The 20468-nt window shown below is 37.5% G+C and overlaps 1 protein-coding gene across 2 annotated transcripts in view; it reads right to left on the bottom strand.

Moving 5' to 3' along the window:
* LOC149223535 (uncharacterized) overlaps positions 1-20468 on the bottom strand; it is a 316798-nt gene that overhangs the window by 252964 nt on the left and 43366 nt on the right. The window contains exon 2 of one of the 2 annotated variants that reach the window (XM_089385863.1): positions 1427-1495. The exons of the other annotated variant lie outside the window; for it this stretch is intronic. Within the exon in view, the coding sequence (XP_089241989.1) occupies positions 1427-1495 (69 nt within the window). The remainder of the gene's footprint in view (positions 1-1426; positions 1496-20468) is intronic. 2 annotated transcript variants of the gene reach the window in all.

Here is a 20468-nt window from a genome sequence, read left to right as displayed (position 1 = left end):
AAAATACTAAGTAGGAATATCACATACTGCATGACAACTTTATACTTGGTCACTTTTAAAACATAATGTTGTCCAAAGCAAGGCAGGAGACTAATGGATTTAATTTAGGCAAAGGAATCAATGTTTTGCTCAATTTCTGGCATTAATAAGTTCTTACAAGCATTGTCTTCTTTTAAGGGATGCATTTTGCAACCCCTCCATCTATTTAGTTGGCTAGCTATGCTTCTTGTATTTTTTAGTTCCTTTGACTAATTTTGCTTTTCAAGAACATTAACATAAATTTCAATTTCTTTATCCAAGGTAGATCTATAAGAGTTGAGAATTGAGATCATGTAAGAGAGGGTATTATTGGTCTCCCTATCAGGGTTCTTTATAGGAATTTATTCATTTTCAGTGCAAGAAAAGGACATACTTGAAGGGTTTAAGCACTTGCTTATGGGAAGTTTGCTCCCTGCTAGGTGCAACAAGTTCACGTAGAAATTAGAATACAATTTATGTTGCTAATGCCATGTCTACCTTGCCAACCATATGTAATACAGATTATACTTCTATGCTTCTACTTTGCTTTTCAATAACATTTTTTGTGCATTTTATAAGTAAATCAAAATATCAACAACCAATTTGCACTTTTCACATGTTAAAGATGTTTCCGATTTTCAAGTTGAAGTTTAATATAAAATGAGCAAGAATAAAGTGGAATACGACTTTCACTTTTTTCTGTATTACAAATGGTTTCATATTTTCATTTTGAAATTTCACATAAGATGATCAAAATCAGAGTGAAATACAACTTCCAAAATTGGCAAAAATGATGTTTCGAGAATAAAAACATTAACACTAGACATATGAGGAGCTACAATAGATAGCATTGCTGGGTCCCTGATAATATGCATTCAACCTGAAAACAATGGAAATCAATGCCCTATGGGAAAAGACAAGAAGTTAAAAGCCCACTCGGTTAGCTCAAGTGATTGAATGTTGTGAATTGCACACAAGGGACCTCCAGGTCAAGTATGGGCCTCGTTTGATGTCCCTGCTAGGTTAGGCGCCAAAACTGCATCAGCTAGTTTACCTTGGGTACCATCCTCCCAATGAGGGGAAGTACCTAGGAGTTTTCCAAGGATCTATATTTCAAAGGGATAAAAAGGCAACAAGGTTAAGGTAAACCAATAGTGATAACTCTGAAATGCTACCAATAATATCACCGTGATATGTCGAAATCCACTGTAATTGACTACAGAAAGCACAGACTCTCATACCTGAATGATCATGTAATTAATTGCTCTATCTAATATCCATATATGACAAGTTGGCTTTAAAGTAAGCAGAAAATTAATGGCATGGCTAATGAAATCTATCCTAAACCTAATCTTATAAAATTGTAGTAGTAGAAAACCTATCCAATCAAATTTAGATCTAGGAATACCTCGTATGCAGCAGCAATCTTCTTGAACCTTTCTTCAGCTCCAGGACTCTTATTGATATCTGGATGATACTGCACTCAGAACACAAAACTTGCTCAAAACATAATCTAGTGAATCATGACCTGGTGAATGTCACCTCATCATTCACCCCAGCTCCAAATTCTTTATCTGGGGCTGGAATTTGACAGGAATTTCATTTGGACTGAAATAGAAGCTTATTTGCAGTCATTTCAAAAGCTTCACTCAAATAAATCATAAAATATGAAGCTTCATTACATCTAGTAGATTAGAACCGTTTCAGTCAACTGATAAAGAATCATATATTAGCATTCCCACACTAGCCAGCCATAACCCCACCTAAAATTATTCTTTAAGCCTCTTTTAGTAAAACAATTTGATGGGTCTTTAAAAGAAGCAACTGGTCAAGAAGAAATTAGGTGTGAGATAAAATGAGTGAGTCTAATTTAACGAATATGAATGGACTGCATTTCAAACAATGAAGCAGAATTTGTATCCTTAATGTGACGCCTGAAGCTTTATTTTAGCGAGGGAGCTACTAAGCTTCTAACGTAGGGAGATTCTATCTAGTTGTGAATCTAGTCAAATCAAATAAGAAAATCATTAGCCAAATAAAATCATAAAATTATTAGCTGGAAACTATATATGATATATTTGAAGAAAGTACAGAATCCATGGAAAACACAGGAGACAGAATTTAAATTACATTCCAAGAGACTAAAATAAACTAGCAGGGTTAATGGCAAACTGGCGATTTTCTCTGCAATTAAGTCAATCATCAATAACAGTATGATCATAAAATGAAATAAACTTATATTATATTAGATCAATGTCCATGGATCACCAAAACTAGGTCAATGGGACTTAAAAGTACAGTCTGCCAAAATGAAAAATAGGGGAGTGCAAAAGTCATCTCCTAAGAATAACACAAACTATAGCACTCAAAGAAAAAGAAAAAAACACAGCATGTCATAGGGAGCCAACTATAAGTACAATCTCAAAGTAGTAGTGATATAAGAACAAAAGAGCAATGCAAATACTCGCACTAAAGAAAGAACACGAGGGTAAGTTTGCAAGAATGACAATGGAGGAGATTGTTATAATGTACACTTGTACACTTGTTTGTATTACTATATAATATATATAGAGTACAAAATTGCAGGACAGAGATCAAGTTTGACCATGTCTGTAATAAAATACAATAAAGCTTTTAAAAAAAGAAACATATACAAGGAAGTGTTACCACTCATGTCAGCAGGGGTATCTATATGATTTTTCAGTGCATTCAACACCATTGTAAACCCAAGGTCACAATTTAAAGCATTGTAATAACCATCTGAGGCCCTGTATTAGGTGTCTTACACCTTGTGTTTGTATAGGCCATTGACAGTCCTGTTGGGTAGTTCTCCGCTTCTTTTCATCCTGAATAGAATTGGAGGTCCCTGGACTGGCTTATTTGGGACTCATGGTTTTAGTGGACCCTATTTGTGTAGGGCTAATCACCAGTGTATGGGCCAGTCCAGCCTGCATCGAGGTGCGTTAATGTCTTACCACATGGTTATGTGTCTATTGAGTTTGCATGTGGCCTTGGCCTTAATAAAGTATCCCTCGGATAGTACTCAACATAACAGGCTCACAAAGTCAACATTTCATGTTTCCCAAGGCATTTCATGTTTTCAAATGCAAGTGGTCCCAGAAGTCAAAAAATCAAGTTGGCTCCAAAATGCACATCTTGATGAGAATATGACATGCCATGTAAAAAAATTTCCAAATAGTGAAGGCATTGTCAAACTACAAGTGATCAAAGTTGGTCAATAGGTAACAGGTTTCCCAGTGGCAAAACGAGGACAATGTTGGGCAATTTTGGACATGCATGACATCAAAAGTAGTCTACAAGAAAAGAGGAACAAAACCAATGTCTCAAATTCTTCAAATTCCTTCAGGCATTAGAGATCTACCATTTGGGCATGAATGATGTGGCAATAAAGGTGATGATATGGCAGTGTAGTGGAATTTTGGAGCTAGTGAGGCTACCTACATGGTAAATTAAGACAAATAGCAACCAAAACAGGTGGAATGCAGGTCAAATTCATCAAGGTTTTGGAGTACGAAGCCAAAGGTGGCAAGTCAAAATGTACCAATCTTAAAGCTAGGAATTTGGGTGCAAAAAAGAGTCGTTGGGAGTCAAAAGTGGAACATTTGAGCATCTTGGACCAAGGGAGTAGCATGTGGACACATTTCTAGCTATTGCAAGTCAAAGGGACTTCATTTTCAACCAAATTGAGTTCACCTTCAACCAAAGCAAGTGAATCAAGGACCAAGTTGAACTACTACTAGTCATTAGAGAGGAACATTGAGCCTTCTAACTAGGCATTGGGGCATCCTTGGACCATCCTTCCACTTTTGCACCATAAGCAAAGGTGGGATAGACTTCCAAGGGAAATTTTGAGTCAATTCGACCCATTAATGGGCAAATTTATGGATGAAATTGTAATATTTTATCAAATTTTCTTAGTCTCCAACAAGTGGATGATAAGAAAAATATCTTACTAGAGGAAGAGTCCAATTAGTTGTTTAGTAGTTGTTATTTAGCCATTAGAAAAGTTTTATAAATGGCTAGTCTCATCTCTAGATGATGATGTTGTTTTTGTTTTGTGAGATCGTATGCCATAATTAAAAGAACTCGGTTTGCAAACTTGTGTTAAGGCTTCAACGTGATGGTAGTTGATGGGTACTATTGTTGCACAAACTAGCAGGCCTGGAATATAGGCTATAGCTAGAGGGTACAACAACAATTTGGGACAAAGGCCCACTATCACTGTAGCTTATATCCCCTTCTCTTCTCGGATTTTCACCGACGAGAGGAGTCCCAGTATCCCTCACTTATGGTTAATGTGTCCACAATGGGGTCCAAAGTGAGGCAAGGATGGCTCATTCAATGGAAAGGTCCAATTAAGGTGAGCTTTGGGAGAAGTTAGGATGACTTTGTTGAGAAATCTATTAGGGCAATGATTAGAGTGATTTCACTTTTATTGATAATTGCTTGTGATGTCTTTTTGCTTTTCTTACTTATTTAGCTTCTTTACTTATTATTATGTTTGTGTATCATCAAACAGCAACCAAAAACAAGAACAATAACACAGGATATAGGCCGCAAGCCAAGGCCAAAACCTCTCCACTTGAGAGGAAAACCCGCAAATCCCTTCTCTTCTTTATAGATTCTTCAATTGACGAATTCCAAGACCTCTAGACCAAGATTAATACCCTCCAAGACCAAGTCAAACCCTTCCGGACAATGTGCTTCCTTTGTCCAAGTCAAACCCAGTCAAATCTCTTCCAGAAGCAAAACTTTGACTTCTAGCTGCAGAATTTCAGACTCTACTGCAAGTCTGAAATTTTCAGCCCTCTTGTAGCAGCTACTGCCACACGTGTGAGCTTCTTATGGCCTCCCAAGGCTTCCTCAGACCTTCACTTGGCTTTTCTATTCCTTCTAGAGTTTGAGGTTGACGTATTGTGACCTTCATTGACCTTCTTTCTCTTCCTTCTTCAAGATCGAACCTGCAAAAGAAAACACTAGACTAGTTGCAGAAACCCTAGCCTTCCTTCGCACGTGTGAGAAAGAAATAGCCCAAAGACAAGTCTCCTTCGTCCTCTTCCTTCTTTGATTCCTTCTTCTTCTTCCTCCTTCACTTGAATGAGTGACTGATGAATGTGTTCCAAGGAGGTCGAGTTTCCTCCTTTATATAGGCTTCTCAAGGTGGACATTGGTAATCAAATTAGGTCGACTTGTCAACGGCCAAGCCAACTTTGTCTTGAAGGGTATTTTGACACTTTTAAGGATAAAAAAAAAAAAACTTTACAAGTTACAATGTGTCGAGTGGGGTCTTCAACTTATGAAAATTACTCTTTTGACTTCTTAACCTAGGACAAACCCTAGAAGCACTCAATGTGCGCTTGACCTATAAAATAAAATACCTTGAGCATGAAACTCATGCTCCAAAAATAATAATACTAATTTTCTTTCATTTTACAATATACGAGAATCAAAAGTACATTTCATATTTATGATGACCAAACCTAGTTACACATTTTTCAACACTCCCTCTTAACTAGGGAGGTATTCATAATTGATACATAGACATTCTCAATCTAAAAAGATCTCATAGGAAGAGTCGGATTGGTAACCCATCTATTTACCATCATATCAACCAGCATTGTCAGATAGTAAGGCCTTGACTAACAGCTCTATCTCTCCACAAGATCAGAGAACAATGCTGGCGAGACCAATGATTTATAGACACCATCATCATTGCCTCTCAAGGTACATACCCCACCCAGGTGTTCACAAAGTATGACCTTCCTTAGACTATTCTTATCTTGGATAGCTATTCCTCAAAGAATATCGGTCCACGACTACTCTTATCTTGGATTCCCTACCTCATCCTCAAAGAGTATCGGATGCTAGATGCTTACCTAATCCTCCATTTTGTCTTCCCAAGTGAAAACAAGAATGATGTGTCTATCTCTTCCTCTCAACCAAGGAGGATACATCAACCAAACCAACCTTGTCTCTCAATTACACAAGCTTCTTATTAGGAAGAGATTCTGTCAGTATGTAAGCTACCTACTCATCGATGGAGATATCTTGTAGCTGCAGCACACCATTTTGTACTAGCTTCCAAATGTAGTGATACTTGTTGGTATGCTTTGTCTTTCCACGAAATATTGGGTCTTCGGACAATCGTATACAACTAGTGTTATCACAATGTATCACTGAAGGGTTCATTGGTCCCTCAAATAGGTCGGATAGCAGCTTCCTCAACCAGATCGCTTCTCTTCTTACTTCACAGGCTACAATATACTCAACCTCAGCACTACTCAAAGCAATTGTTTCTTGCTTTTTGCTCATCCATGAGATCATGGAGGATCCCAAACTAAAACATCCTCCTATAGTCCTCCTTCCATCTTGCTCACTGTCCCCCTAGTCGGAATCTGTATATCCAATCAAGTGGACATCATTCCTCCTATCATATTTCAGGCAATAATGGATGGTTCCTTGCAGATATCTTAGTATATGTTTTGCTGCTATCCAATGATCATGCCTCAACTCCACTTGGAATTGACTGAGAACATTTACTGCAAAATATATGTTTGGTTGAGTATTCACCAAGTACATCAATGAGCCAATCAATTGTCTATACTTGGAAGGATCCACATGGCTCGATTCAGAACTCCTTAGTCTTTTCAATTTTGTGATCATCGGGGTTGTCATTGGTTTGTAATCCATCATGTCAAACCTTTTCAACATCTTGATCACATACTTTCCTTGATCTAGATAGATCTCATCAGGTCCTTTCCAGATTTCCAATCCCAAATAGTAGTGCATCAGCCCTAGATCCTTCATGTCAAATTCTGTTGCTAGTTGTTTCTTACATTCTTCAATTCCACCTTCAACACCTTTCAAGAGAAGATCATCCACATACAAATGAATGATTATCGACTCTCCCTTCACAACTTTAATATAAAGGTTCGGGTCAGCAGAACTTTTTTGTGAAGCCTAATCTCTAAAGATATGCATCCATCCTAGCATACCATGCCCTTAATGTTTGCTTGAAGCCATATAATTCCTTCTTCAATCTACATACATATGCCTTTCTATCTTTAACTTCAAATCCTAAGGGTTGTTCTATATAGACTTCCTCATCAATTGTGTCATTTAGGAATGCAGTCTTGACATCCATTTGGTGGATGTTCCATCCCATCGATGCTGCCAAAGAGACTTGTTGCTGCTCGTCACACAAACCTACCAATTAGTGAGAAAAGTGTTGATTTGGGGTATCATCGGATGTGCTCTAGCCATGAAAATTGGTGGAGAGGCTAAAGCACATGAGATCTCGAAGACTCAGAAATGGTTTGGGAAAATTCTACCCGGTGAAGGAGATATTAAAATAATTAATATTTTTAATGGGTTCCTAAGTCTAAACTTAGGAAAATAAAAATATTAATGGGTATTAATATAAAACTGGGTTAGAAGCTTCTAAATGACATGGATCAAGCCAAATCTAATCTTAGCTGTTGATTAGAAATGTAATCTCGGTCGTTAAAGACTCAACAAAAAAAGTATAAGAGGACGCTTGAAGGTCAGTTGGAGATACACCAGAGTGATCAGTGAGTTCGATTTTCTGGAGCAAGGTTTGCTGAGAAAAATCGAGCCAATGATCAGAGTTGTAACGAGGGGCAATGAGTGCAAGGCAGAGAAGAAGAGATAGTACCGGAAGACCAACACAGAGGCAGAGAGGCAGACGCTGAGCCAGAGGGAGCCACGTAGAGGCAAACAGTGACTGCGCAGAGGCCCAGAGGGCCTGCGTGATTAACGCAGAGGCTGCAGAAGTGACACAGAGGGCCAGAGAGGTTGCGCAGAGCATCAGAGGGTTGACGCAAAGGGTTTCAGGCTGATGTAGTGCCTCATAGAGGTGCTCGAGAGGGTTTCGTGGAGCAGACTTTCAAAATATCTACTTTCGAAGAGAGGTATTACTACCAAATTATTTTCTCTGTCAGACGAGTCAGTTTGGCACCCAGTGTACTCAAGAAAAGTTGCTTAATAATAAAACTCTCAGAACTGTTGCACCAGTTTTCCCAAGTTGGGTTTTTTTGGGGACGATTGTCCAAAATAACGGTGTCCCTTGTGTGTTTGTTTATTTCTTTCAATTGTTGATTTGTAGATGGTTGAGACTGTATTGTGTTTATTTCAGTATTTATATGGTTAAATAACTAGTTAGTAATCAAACAAGTAGGCGAAATAAACCAGAGAATACAGAAAAATTTCTAACGGGTAATACTTAGAAATTTCAACAAAAAGCCCTTAACCCCACAAGGTGTGGTTGGTGGCAAATTAAAGAGAAGGGGTTGTCACCTATTCCCAACTCTCTTTGTTTAGAATATCTCCAAGATTAGCTAAGCAGGGTGGTCCCTAAATGGAAAACTAAGCTAAAAGATGTGAGCTTTCTACAGTGTTCCACGAGGACGCGTCCCCAGGGTCGAGTGCACGCACCCCACGCACCTGGGACGGGGGGTGTCTGGGGTGCGTTTCCCCATGCACCCCTTTTGGGGAGTCTTGTGGAGATGCAAGGGGATGCGTTTCCCCAGTGTGGGGGGCACGACTCCCCAAAAAGGGTGCTTTTGGGCGTCCCCCCTCGAATTTCTCCAATAACACTTAATGTAGAGGACCAATCATTGAGATTGACTCCTTGATGTTGATTTTATTTTCAGTCCTTATTGTCCATTTTTACTTTTCAGTTTTAACTTTGTGTGACACTAGATATTGATGACCTCAGGCCAACTCCTCACTCTTAACTATTTTTGAGCTTGAGGTTTTGGGTTATATCAATTTTGAATTCAGTAATTTATTATTTTAGTGTTCAAACTTCAGTATCTAGTATACAGTATATTAGTAATATACTAGTCTGTTTTGCTTTTAAATTTTAATTTAGATTCTAGAATGATGAATGACATTAATCAATGTATTTGAATATTTCATTTTTGAATTTTATTATTGAATCTCATGGTATGGATGAATGATGAGTATGTCATATGAATGATGTATGTATCAAAATGAATGATGAGGAGGGATCAATGTATGTCATTATTTAATTCAATTATGAATATAAATTTTATGTGTGGATCAATGTATTTACTATTACTATTAGTCTATTTATGCTTTCATTATTGAATATGAACTTGAATTTTATATATATATATACCCCGACGTCCCCCTGCACCCCCGAAATTTCCCTAAAATTTGAGAGTTCTCCCACACGTCCCCCCTATGCGTCTCCCCGCACCTGCATCTCCACGCACCAGAGTCTTGGTGAAACATTGGTTATCTAGGAGATGTTAAAGTGAAATGGATTACTTTTGAGATTACAAGCAAATATAATATGAGCAATGTGAGTCAAAATCAATTTTAATAACCATCAACACATGACATAGCAATAGGCATATGTAAAACCAGTGCTTTCAAAATATTGCTCAAAAATGAAAGATACTTGCTCAAAATAAATGAAATGCTTTCAAATGGAACCACAAGCAATCTTGAAAATGAAACAAAAGATGTTAGCACAATAAAATAATAAATACAAGATATAAAGATGCTTTCAAGATATATGATCACTTGTTAATCCAAAGCATACAGGGATAGAAAATCTTGCAAAGGAAAACCAATTGAAATTCTACTTGCAAAATATAGAATAAGATGATATTTTCCAAAACAATGTATTAAATTCAACACATATTCATAAATGACAAGTATAATGATTATTTGCAAGTAAATCAATAAGATGAGTTAATATGAAATGCACCTAAACTAAAATTGAATGCAATTATCTTGGTTGCTTTTAATATAAATGCCTAATCTAGGTGAGAGATCCTCCCTTTGAGCTCTTACCAAAAAGTAAAAATTGGGGTGACTGTTAAAAAAAGGGAACACGGACACGGTGGTGTCATTAACAATACTTGTCCCCTAAGTCTTACTAGTTAGCGTGTGTCTTCGTTCCTACAAGGGGGCAAGTCACCTTCATAATTGGAGGGTTACATGCCTTTACCTTACTTCGTACCAATTGGAAGAACTTCCAAAAAACTCTTTTCCTATGATTTCTATCAACCAAACTTATGTTTGGAGGTTAATTTAAAAATGCAACTAAATTAGAATGTCTACTATGATATGCAAGTGAGATTGTAAGTGTTATGTAGAAGATTGCTTCAACAAAATATGCTCCACAAGATTATAGCTCAAGTATTCAAAAATCAAAGTGCTCGGAATCGCTCAAAACCTAAACGACCGCATCCATCTCGGCAATACGATCCCAATGCAACTTGTTTCACTCAAAACGGAGTTCATATGAAAAAGATAGAGCCTGCTGTCCATTTTGTCAAACAAGAAAATTTTGGGTACGGGGCTGACTAGGCATCCGTAGAGCCCAGTCAGCGAAAATAATATTTCAAAGAATATTCCTTGGAATATTCCCAAAATATTCCCACAAGTCACTCAATTGGGTCATGACAAGTGTCAGCATCAGATTGGTTTAAAGCATTTAAGGTGGACCAGAGGCTGCCACGTGCCCTCTCACAAGTCGAGTCAAATTGTTTTGGCAAGCCAGGGAATCGAACTCGTGACCTCGCCCACACAAGCGCAATACCTTACCGCTATACCACAACATATGTCTTAACATATAAGGGCCGCACTTTGTATTTAAAGTTTAAACCGTGGCGGTTTGGGGGAGGAGAGGGCCAACCCCGTGTGCTAGCCCCCTCCGCATGTGACCAAGTTTGCAAACCGGCGGCCAAAGCTAATTGCTAATCACGCAATTAAAGCGTTAAGTGGAATTTATGATAATTAATCCATGCTTAATCCTTAATTAATTTTTCAGATTAACGCGTCAGTTTAATGCGCTAAGCAGGATTAACGGTAATTAACCATGCTTATCCATAATTAAGCGTGGGTTTAACTTGGGGGAAGTTTGGCAGGCCCGCTAAATCCAAAATTGCGCCAATTTTGGCGGGGTTAACTGGAGTTTCTCCAGTTTTGGTGGAGTTTTCCTAGGGAAAACTGAAGAGGCCATAACTTTGGCTAATTTCGACCAATTTTGGCTCAGAAAGAGTCATTCCTAGATGATTTGGATGCTCTGAACACAATGGAATAGGTTGCAAAGGCAGAAAGGCACTTATGTATGTGATTTTGCTACGTTGAAGTTTAAGGAAGCATAGGGCCACTAGGAGAGGAGGTCACGCCTAGATCAGCTGAAGTCCAATTGCAGAGTTTGGAAAATCATTTTGGAGTTTTTGGATCTTCTGAATCCAATGGAGTAGGTTGCAAAGCCATTGGAGCACTGTAGGTGCATGTAATCAGATAATTGACCATTAATCCAAAGAGGGTCTAGCCATTAAAGCAAGTCCAAGGAGATGTAGCCCAGGAGGGGTGAACTCCTTTATTAGCTTTGTGTTATGAGTTTCTTGTGTTTTGTATCTCTACAATTTACTTATTGTATATGTGTTTTAAAAAGTGAATTAACCTCATAAATTTCTCATAAAAGACACTCAACACTTGACACATAATTCCTCACATTTTGGTTAATTTGAGACGATCCTAAACACATTTTTTTAATACTGATGAGGGAGCTTGCATAGCATTAACAAGTTTGCCCAACATTCAGATCAAGTTGGTATCAGAGCATTGTTAGCTCATTTTAACCTTGAGATGGTTTGCCAAGGTTAGCTAGAAAATTAGCTATTGGTTTTGTATTTGTGCAAGGAGAATTTAACTGTGTGCAAATTTATGTGTGTAAGCTGAATGATCTGAGATGCTTCTTTGTTGAGAAACTTTTTGAAGCTTTGTGAAGCTTTTTGATGCATTACAAGTGTGATGGCAGCTTCAACAAGTGATGTTTCTAATCCATCTTCCTTAGCAAGACTCTTTGATTTAGAGATGTTGCAAGAGCTTATCATCATGACAGATATGGTACAAGAGATGAATGAAGATAGGAAGGAGAACACTATACTTCAAGAGGAGTTGATGGCCATGAAGGAGGAGAAGCAAGAGCTTCTTGAAAAGATGCATGAGATGGAGATTCAACTCCATGATGCCAAGGAAACCCTAGCCAAGTATGTGCATGAAAATGAGGTATGCAATTCAATTTTATCTTCAATTTCCTCTCAAAATGAATGTTTTGGTGCCTTTGACAGAATAGAGGAATAGGGTCCAAATTATTGATGAATATGGGCTATGAAGGTAAAGGGTTAGGAAAACATGCACAAGGCATAGTTGAGCCAATTGTTGTTGAGGAAAGGCCTAGGTATTTGGGTCTTGGTTATGGACAACATGATGGAGAATGCTCCAAATCCAAGGAGGCACATGAAGGTGTTCCAAGAAGGACTTTCATTACATGTTCATTACCTCAAGCTTGTGAAGTTTGTGTTCATGAGGAATGCAAAAGTTTTATACCCACTTTGCAAGAAGATGTTCATAAGCATACAACTAGTGGAAATGGCAAACAAGAGGATGTTGAAAGCTATAATGTCATTGAAACCATCGTTAGCATTTTGAAGAGAGCCACTACCTCATTAAATTCACCTCCTCAAGAAGGCGACAAAGGTGAATGTGCAAGGTATATATATCTGCCTTTGATCAAGTTTCTTTGAATTTTGATAAACATGGTAAATCTTCACATAAAATTTGGAGAAAAATTACACGTTCTTTTGTGGTTTGAATAACCACACTGTTTCGAGGTGTTGGAAGAGGATAGCCATACACAGGAAACTTTCAAAACAAAAGAGACAAAAAGCCAAAGGTCCATTGGATAATGGAAACCATGTTGAAAAGAAGATGCAATTATTTTGCACTCATTGCCATAAGCAAGGTCATCTTGTAGACAAGTGTTGGACTTTGCATCCAACAAGTCATCCATGACATTTGAAGAAGGTGGAGAGAGATTTTGGCAAGAATGGAAAAGAGGATTCCATAATTGATGTGGGTCGGGATGATACACATGATGAAGTGCAGCTAAAAGAAGCGCCATTGAAATGGTTTGGAAAGAGATGGTTAGATTTCTTAACCAATTAAGGCCTTGCATTTCTTTTGATAATTGATGCAAATATTGCCTTATTGATGCATTTCCTTGTTACTTGGATGCATTTCTTTTCTCCTAAAAGTATGTTGCATATTTCATGAAGCAAGATGTTGGAAAAGTAGAGTTATGTTGACTCACTTAGATGCAACAAAGATGGAAATTTGCAACTACAAATTTGCATGCATGTTGCATTCTTGAACTTGCATGTTTACACCAGGAAGGTGTTCGAAAGTGGAGTATGTTGACTCACTTTATTGCAGCAAATTTGGTCATTTCAACTCTTTAAGTACTCATACATACCAATGAGATTCTTGTACTTGTGATTGCACTTGTGAAAGAGTTGAGAATTGTTATACATGCATGAGAGTTTGTGTGTGTGAACAGTGGAAATTTTAATAGTTTCATTGTGCTTGAACATGCATGAGTAATTGACTTGTGTTGGTTGATTGCTTTGTTAACATGTATGTTGTCAACTTGAGAATGTTGATCATTTTCACATGCATGAGTGCCGGCTTGTGTGGTCGATTGATTGTTACATGTATGTTATATCGACTTGGAAGAGTTTATTTTGTCTCCAAAGATGAAAGGGAGATGTGACGAATTGTTTCATGAGAATGTGGAATTCTTGTTGTAAATCGTCAAGTTGTTGTACATGTTTTTGCTTGACTTGAAAGTCAGTTGTTTGAAGAAGCATGTTTTGTCGACTTGTGTTTAGTTGATGGTTCATACACCAAGATGTAAGAGTACACGGCGATGTTCACATGATGTGACATTTGTTGTTTTGAAGAAGCAAAAGGAAGAGGTCGTCAAGTTATATTCTTACATGAGTGTTTTTCAAGGTTAACGGTGTTTCTTGTGGCAAGATGCCGTAGGATTTTGGAAGGTCCAAGCTTGAGCAAGAGGCTCATGATTAGCCTTCATTCTCAAATCATGACATGAGCAGTATGTTAATACTAGAGAATGATGGAATCAAGAAGCAAAAGTGGACGAAAATGCCAAAAAAATTGCACCTATTGTAGACTATTTGATGTGTTGACACCAAGAAGCGAAAGAGATGGCAAATGCATTCTTCCAAATGTGGAATTTGGAACAGTGGAGGTAAAAGAATGGTCATTTCTTTTCTTGTTATTACTAATATTGGAACTCATTGTTGTAGTTCACTCAGATGGGCTTAACTTGGAAAAGTGGTTTCCAAGGAGACGCTTGCATCGAATGCATGTGTTGCAAAGGAGGAACATGATTCTCACAAGGAAGGACATCAGTCAGCTTTCCAAGCACCGAGGGATCGCTTTGGTACAACGGGGTGTTTAATCAACAAGCAGCCAACAAGTGTTGGATTGGTTCAGCAGCAAAAGGAGATCATTCGCTGAAGTGCAAGCCATTTGCAAGGCAAGGCATGTCAGTGAACCCAAGTGGTTGTCATGGAGATTTTTCCAAGTAGAATCAATTGATAGAACTTTGAAAGGAGAAAAGTATTCAACTCTCATCAGATAACCAACTTTTTTGGGTCCAAAAACCTATCAGTGGAATAGAGTAATCGCAATCTGGATTAGAGGAAAAAATTTGCTCAAAAATAAGTGTTCGGAATCGCTCAAAACTTTAACGACCGCGTCTATCTCGGCGATACGATCCCAACGCAACTCATTTCACTCAAAACAGAGTTCGTATGAGAAAGATAGAGCCTGCAATCCATTATCAAATAGGCAAATTTTGGGTACAGGGTTGACTGCGATGCTGACTAGGCATCCGTACAGCCCAGTCAGCAAAAAGAATATTCCTTGGAATATTCCCACAGGTGACTCAATTGGGTCATGAAAAGTGTTGGCATCAGACTCGTCTAGAGCATTTAAGGTGGACCAATGAGAGGTGGACACGTGACAAGCTTGGAGACTGCCACGTGCCCTCTCAAAGGTCGGGTAAAATTGTTTTGGCAGGCCAGGGAATCGAACTCATGACCTTGCCTACACAAGCGCAATACCTTACCGCTATACCACAACATATGTCTTAACATATAAGAGTCGCACTTTGTATTTAAAGTTTAAACCGTCGTAGTTTGGGGGAGGAGAGGGCCAACCTCTTCCACATCTGACCAAGTTTGCAAACCGATGGCCAGCGCTAATTGTTAACTGCTCGATTAAAGCATTAAGTGGAGTTTATGTTAATTAATACAGCTTAACCCTTAATTAGTTTTTCGCATTAATCGCGCTAGTTTAATGTGCTAAGGGAGATTAATGGTAATTAACCATGCTTATCCTTAATTAAGCGCAGGTTTAATTTGACGGCAGTTTGGCAAGCCCACTAAATCCGGAATTGCACCAATTTCGGCGAGGTTAACTGGAGTTTCTCCAATTTTGGTGGAGTTTTCCTAGGGAAAATTGACGAGGCCATAACTTTGGCTAATTTCGACCAATTTTGGCTCAGAAAGAGTTATTTCTAGATGATTTGGATGCTCTAAACACAATAGAACAGGTTGCATAGGTAGAAAGGCACTTATGTACGTGATTTTGCTACATTGAAGTTTAAGGAAGCCTAGGTCCACTAGGAGAGGAGGTCAAGCCTAGATCAGCTGAAGTCCAATTGTAGAGCTTGGAAAGTCATTTTTGGAGTTTTTGGGTCTTCTAAATCCAATGGAGTAGGTTGCAAAGCCATTGGAGCATTGTAGGTGCATGTAATCAATGAATTAACCATTAATCCAAAGAAGACCTAGCTATTGAAGCGGGTCCAAGGAGATGTAGCCTAGGCGAGGTGAACTCCTTTATCAGCTTTGTGTTATGAGTTTGTTGTGTTTTATTTCTCTGCAATTTACTTCTTGTATATGTGTTTTAAACAGCTAACTAACCTCATAAATTTCTCATAAAAGACACTCAACACTTGACACATAATTCCTCACGTTTTGGTTAATTTGAGACGATCCTAAACACATATTTTTAATACTGATGAGGGAGCTTGCATAGCATTAACAAGTTTTCCCAACATTCAAATCACGCTCAAACTAGCAGGTGACCTAAGGGGGATCGCTAAAGGGCAAATGTTAGGCCAAAGGCAACAAATGGAGACTTAGCCCACTGTCATCTCAGCTAAGGCTCTCTTTTATTTACGGACTTTCACCGATGGGAGGAGACCCGATATGTATAGAGTCACCAATGAAGGATAAGTCAATGGATATGAGTGACCCAAATAAATCCTTTCCCAGAGGAGTTTCAAGGATGGAGCTTGCTTGCTTTCTAAACAAGGTACATGTATTCTAGGGAAAGAAGGGAGGATTTGACGATTAAGTTTATGGGATAAGACTTCTAAAGGAGTTCTCCAATCCCTAAAATCCTTGTTAGAATTGGTATCCCGGGTGGTTTTTGGAAGAATGATCTTTCAAAGGAGCGGGACCATACGAGGCCAAGTGGACCCAGTCCAGGGTATGATGAAAGAATGTAGCAACCTATGATATTCTTACCCTAGGCAAGGTGGGGAAAGGATCAAATGAAGAATTTTCACTTGAAGATGTTTTGACCCTGTTGTAACATTATTTGGTTTTGATAAGTTAGTATATTAGCCAAAAATGATGTTAAAATGTTAAGTTAGGATATAGATGGAAAAGAAAGAAAAGTTAAAATGTTAGGCCAATTTAATGTTTTATGGGCATCCATATCAATAAAATGATAGGTGTTAGCTACCATAAACAAATAAGGCAAAAAAAAAAAAATGTTAGGGAAGCAAAAAAAAAAATGGGCTTCATTTCATATTTTTATAAATGCACAAGCTGTTAGTCAAAATGCGCCACATTGGGAAATGTCAAATGTTATCTTCATATGCAAAAGGAAAGGGCAAAGGATTAAAGTTTTGCTCTAAAGTTTTATATCAATTAATTTTGGTGTATTAATCCCCTATTCCTAAGTTTAAACCCCAAAATCACCCCTCCGCTCATATTTTTCTCCACCCACTTATTCCTAAGTTTTATTACCTCCCCATACATTGCAAATATTCCCCACTATGCAGTAAATTAATTTTCGCTGGCCACACCGGGTGCCCTGTCACGTCAGGTTAACTCTCCGCCACGTCTCACTCCATCTCTGCCCATGTCCCAAGATCTGATGGCCCACGTTGTATTTTGGCCCCCCCTCACCATCTCCCAAGAGCAGACTTTGATTATGGTTTCTCAGACGTAAAAGTTCTTTGGTTTTTGATTCATCAACCTTATTTTCAGTGTTTTGAATTTTAAAATTTTTATCTTTTAGATCTCTGATTTGTTCTAATAAATTTTTATTGAGGTTCTTTAAACGCAAAGTTTACTCTTCTTGTTCTGATAAGTGCTCCTTGAGTTCCTTCTTTGATGCTTTAGCTTTCTTGACTTGTTCGAGTAGCTTTTCTTGGTGATCTCTTAGGCGCGAAATTTCTTTGTCTCTGCTGCATATGACTTCTTCAAGCTCTTTTTGCTTCTTTGATATAGTTTTTTCGTTATCTTGAAATATCAAATCTGAGATATCCTTAAGGTCTTCTAATGAAGATTTTACTGATTTTGATTTACTTGTTATGTCTCGAAACATGATCATCTTCCCTTTATAAGGAAACGTCAAAACTTGTTTCTTTATGTTTAACATGAATGTACCCAAATCCTTAAACCAGGGTTGACTAAGTATGATGTCAGTGTTTCTATCCATCCTTACAACATGAAATTGAGATATGTAGTCATAATGACCTATTGTCACTTGTAGATCACTATTTTTATACTTGTTTTGGTCAAAAATATTTTTCTTTACACTAATGCTTAGCTCTGGAATTAATAGTTGATTTGCCAAGTTGATGTTGATATAATTTTTATCATTGCTTGGGTTGATGGCGACATTAACTTCTCTTCCTTGGATATTTCCTTTTAATGTAATTACTCTATGATCTGTAACTGAAAGACCATTATAGGAAAACCTTTCTTCCTTCATCATTTTAACTTTGTATGGAAATTTTTATTTTTATTTTTAAATAACTTATTTATCTCCCTTTATATATATATATATATATATATATATATATATATATATATATATATATATATTTCCAATATTCTCCCTTAATGTGGATTGTTAAAAACTTGAATACCCTTTTATTAAAAAAAAATACTCCTTTATATTGTTGCCCTCTATATATGTATGTATTTCTTTATATTAAGACCCCTTTTCAAAATAACTTTATTATCTTAAAATAATAATAGTTTCACTTTTCTTTTTTTTAATAATAAATTGGTCCCTTTTTTATATACTTAATTACTCTCTTGATAACTTTTTAATGTCACCCCACTTAATATAAAGGTCACGTCTTTTCATATGACGCGGTCACGATGTTCACAATACTTTTTAAGTAAAAATAATATTTACCTTTCACATAAGAGCTTTTGTATGCTTGTTTTCTCTTTAACTTTTAAAATACCATGGGCTATTACGTAAAATGTAAAATGTAAAACTTACTACTGGTTTTTAAAACCACGGGCAATTACCATTGGTTTCTAAAATACCATGGGCAATTGTTTCTAAAACCTCGGTTAATGTTCTCCACGTAAAATGTAAAACTTACCACTAGTTTCTAAAACCACAGGCAATTACCATTGGTTTCTAAAACCACGGGCTTCTCCACGTAAAAAATTTTAAATATACTTGAAAAGATTCCCGCTTATCTTTATTATGCACTTTTATCAATAATGTAAAACCCTTTATATATATATATATATATATATATTTTTTCACTTTTTTTTTGTTTGTTAAGAATATATTATTTCCTTTCCTCTTTTTTTTTATATACCCTTCTTCTTTATTCTTTTTTTTTTTTTTTAAATAATGGCCAAAGACCTAAAAAATGGAGAATTTTCTAATATGTAGTGAAACGCTTCAATTATGACAGCAACGAAGTTGATGATAGGTTGATAGCCAAAGGCCTAGTGATCAGCCAAACGTGGCTCTGATACCAAATGAAGTGAACAAAGTTCCTTCTTAAAATTAATTACTCCAAAAGACTTGGAATATCAAATTATCCATTAAGGATATAAATATTATATTAAATATGTGAATAAGAATAAGAATGATGATGAACTACAATGAGAACGAGAGGCTTGCTTATATACCAAGCAAGTGTCTCTTCATGAAGAGTCATGTCCTATTAGACATGCCTCTTCAACCTAATTACTAGCTTAATTAACTATTATTTATGATTATTGTCTTTTACATTATATTTATATTATTTATATATTTTATTCATTACACCCTACATGTCAACACCACAGCTTTTCGGACCCCCCTTGGGCGAAACCACTAGCCGCTTCCCTCCCCCTTCCGAAAAGCAGTTTCTCCGCCTCCCGATACCACTCTCCTACCCGTTGCACTCCCGCCACTCATCTTCCACCACATCATTTGCGCGTTAACTCCACCAATTACATCACTCCCTCCAAAATTAAGTCGTTAAGCAATCAATTGGTTTAGCCGTTAATCCAATGGACCAGCGCCACCCTCAATGGAAAAACCAGACTATTATATAAACCTCCCTTTCACTCATTAACTGGTTACTGAATTCATTGATCTGAAAATGGGGTTCTTAGGCTTCTTGTCTAGCTTACAAGAACCTCTCCCACTTCCAAAACTTGAATATTCCTAAGTCTTTAATGATTAACCAATGCAGAATTAAGAAATGCTTGAAAATATAGGTGTATGCTTGTATTTATTTTCAATTGATTACTTGCTTTAATTTCTGTTGTTATGTTGTAAATTAGTGTGTTGATACTGATGTATAAATACATATAACAGTAAAAGAAAACAGTAGAGATAATGCAGCAATAAAACACACACAGAAACAGCAATTTAATTTGGAGTTCATCCACAACTCTTGGGCTACGTCTCCGTGAGCTCTAGTCAACTCAACTAGGCTCTCTGGGATTATTCAACTCTCTGGCTTTTCACTTGAACTTCAAGTGACCCCAAAGGCTCCCTCGATTTCTCTTTTGCTTCTGCGCTACCTATTTGGCTTCTGCTGCACAGCAAAACCCCAACAGCAACCTTCAACAGCAACTCGGCCACAAACAATTCAGCAACCCACAGTCTTTGACAGTCATGGCTTAAAAGCCAAATCGCGTTGCCTGTTCATTTCAGATTCTCATCTCTCGGTCTCCCCGGCCTCTGTCCGCTTTGAATCCCTCTTCTAAGCATTATACCATCATTACTTAACGCCAAAAGGGGAGGTGGCCACCATTTCTGTAATGTAAGGGGCAATCGACGCTTGGAATCCTTAGTAACAGTCGTTCTCTGTTTACACAGAGAACATTGTGAAAACACAGAAAATTTCGTAGAAAACATAGTTCCCAGACTTCAAATATTCATAATCGCGTCCCAAACTCCCATCGGGTCCACCTATGATCGCTATCGCATATCGCAATTGG

Source organism: Pinus tabuliformis, chromosome Q, assembly GCF_031772625.1.
Source record: "Pinus tabuliformis cultivar Carrire ecotype Pingquan chromosome Q, CPIR1, whole genome shotgun sequence".
In the NCBI taxonomy this organism is placed as follows: domain Eukaryota; kingdom Viridiplantae; phylum Streptophyta; class Pinopsida; order Pinales; family Pinaceae; genus Pinus; species Pinus tabuliformis.
This window is presented reverse-complemented; position numbering and strand designations above follow the sequence as displayed.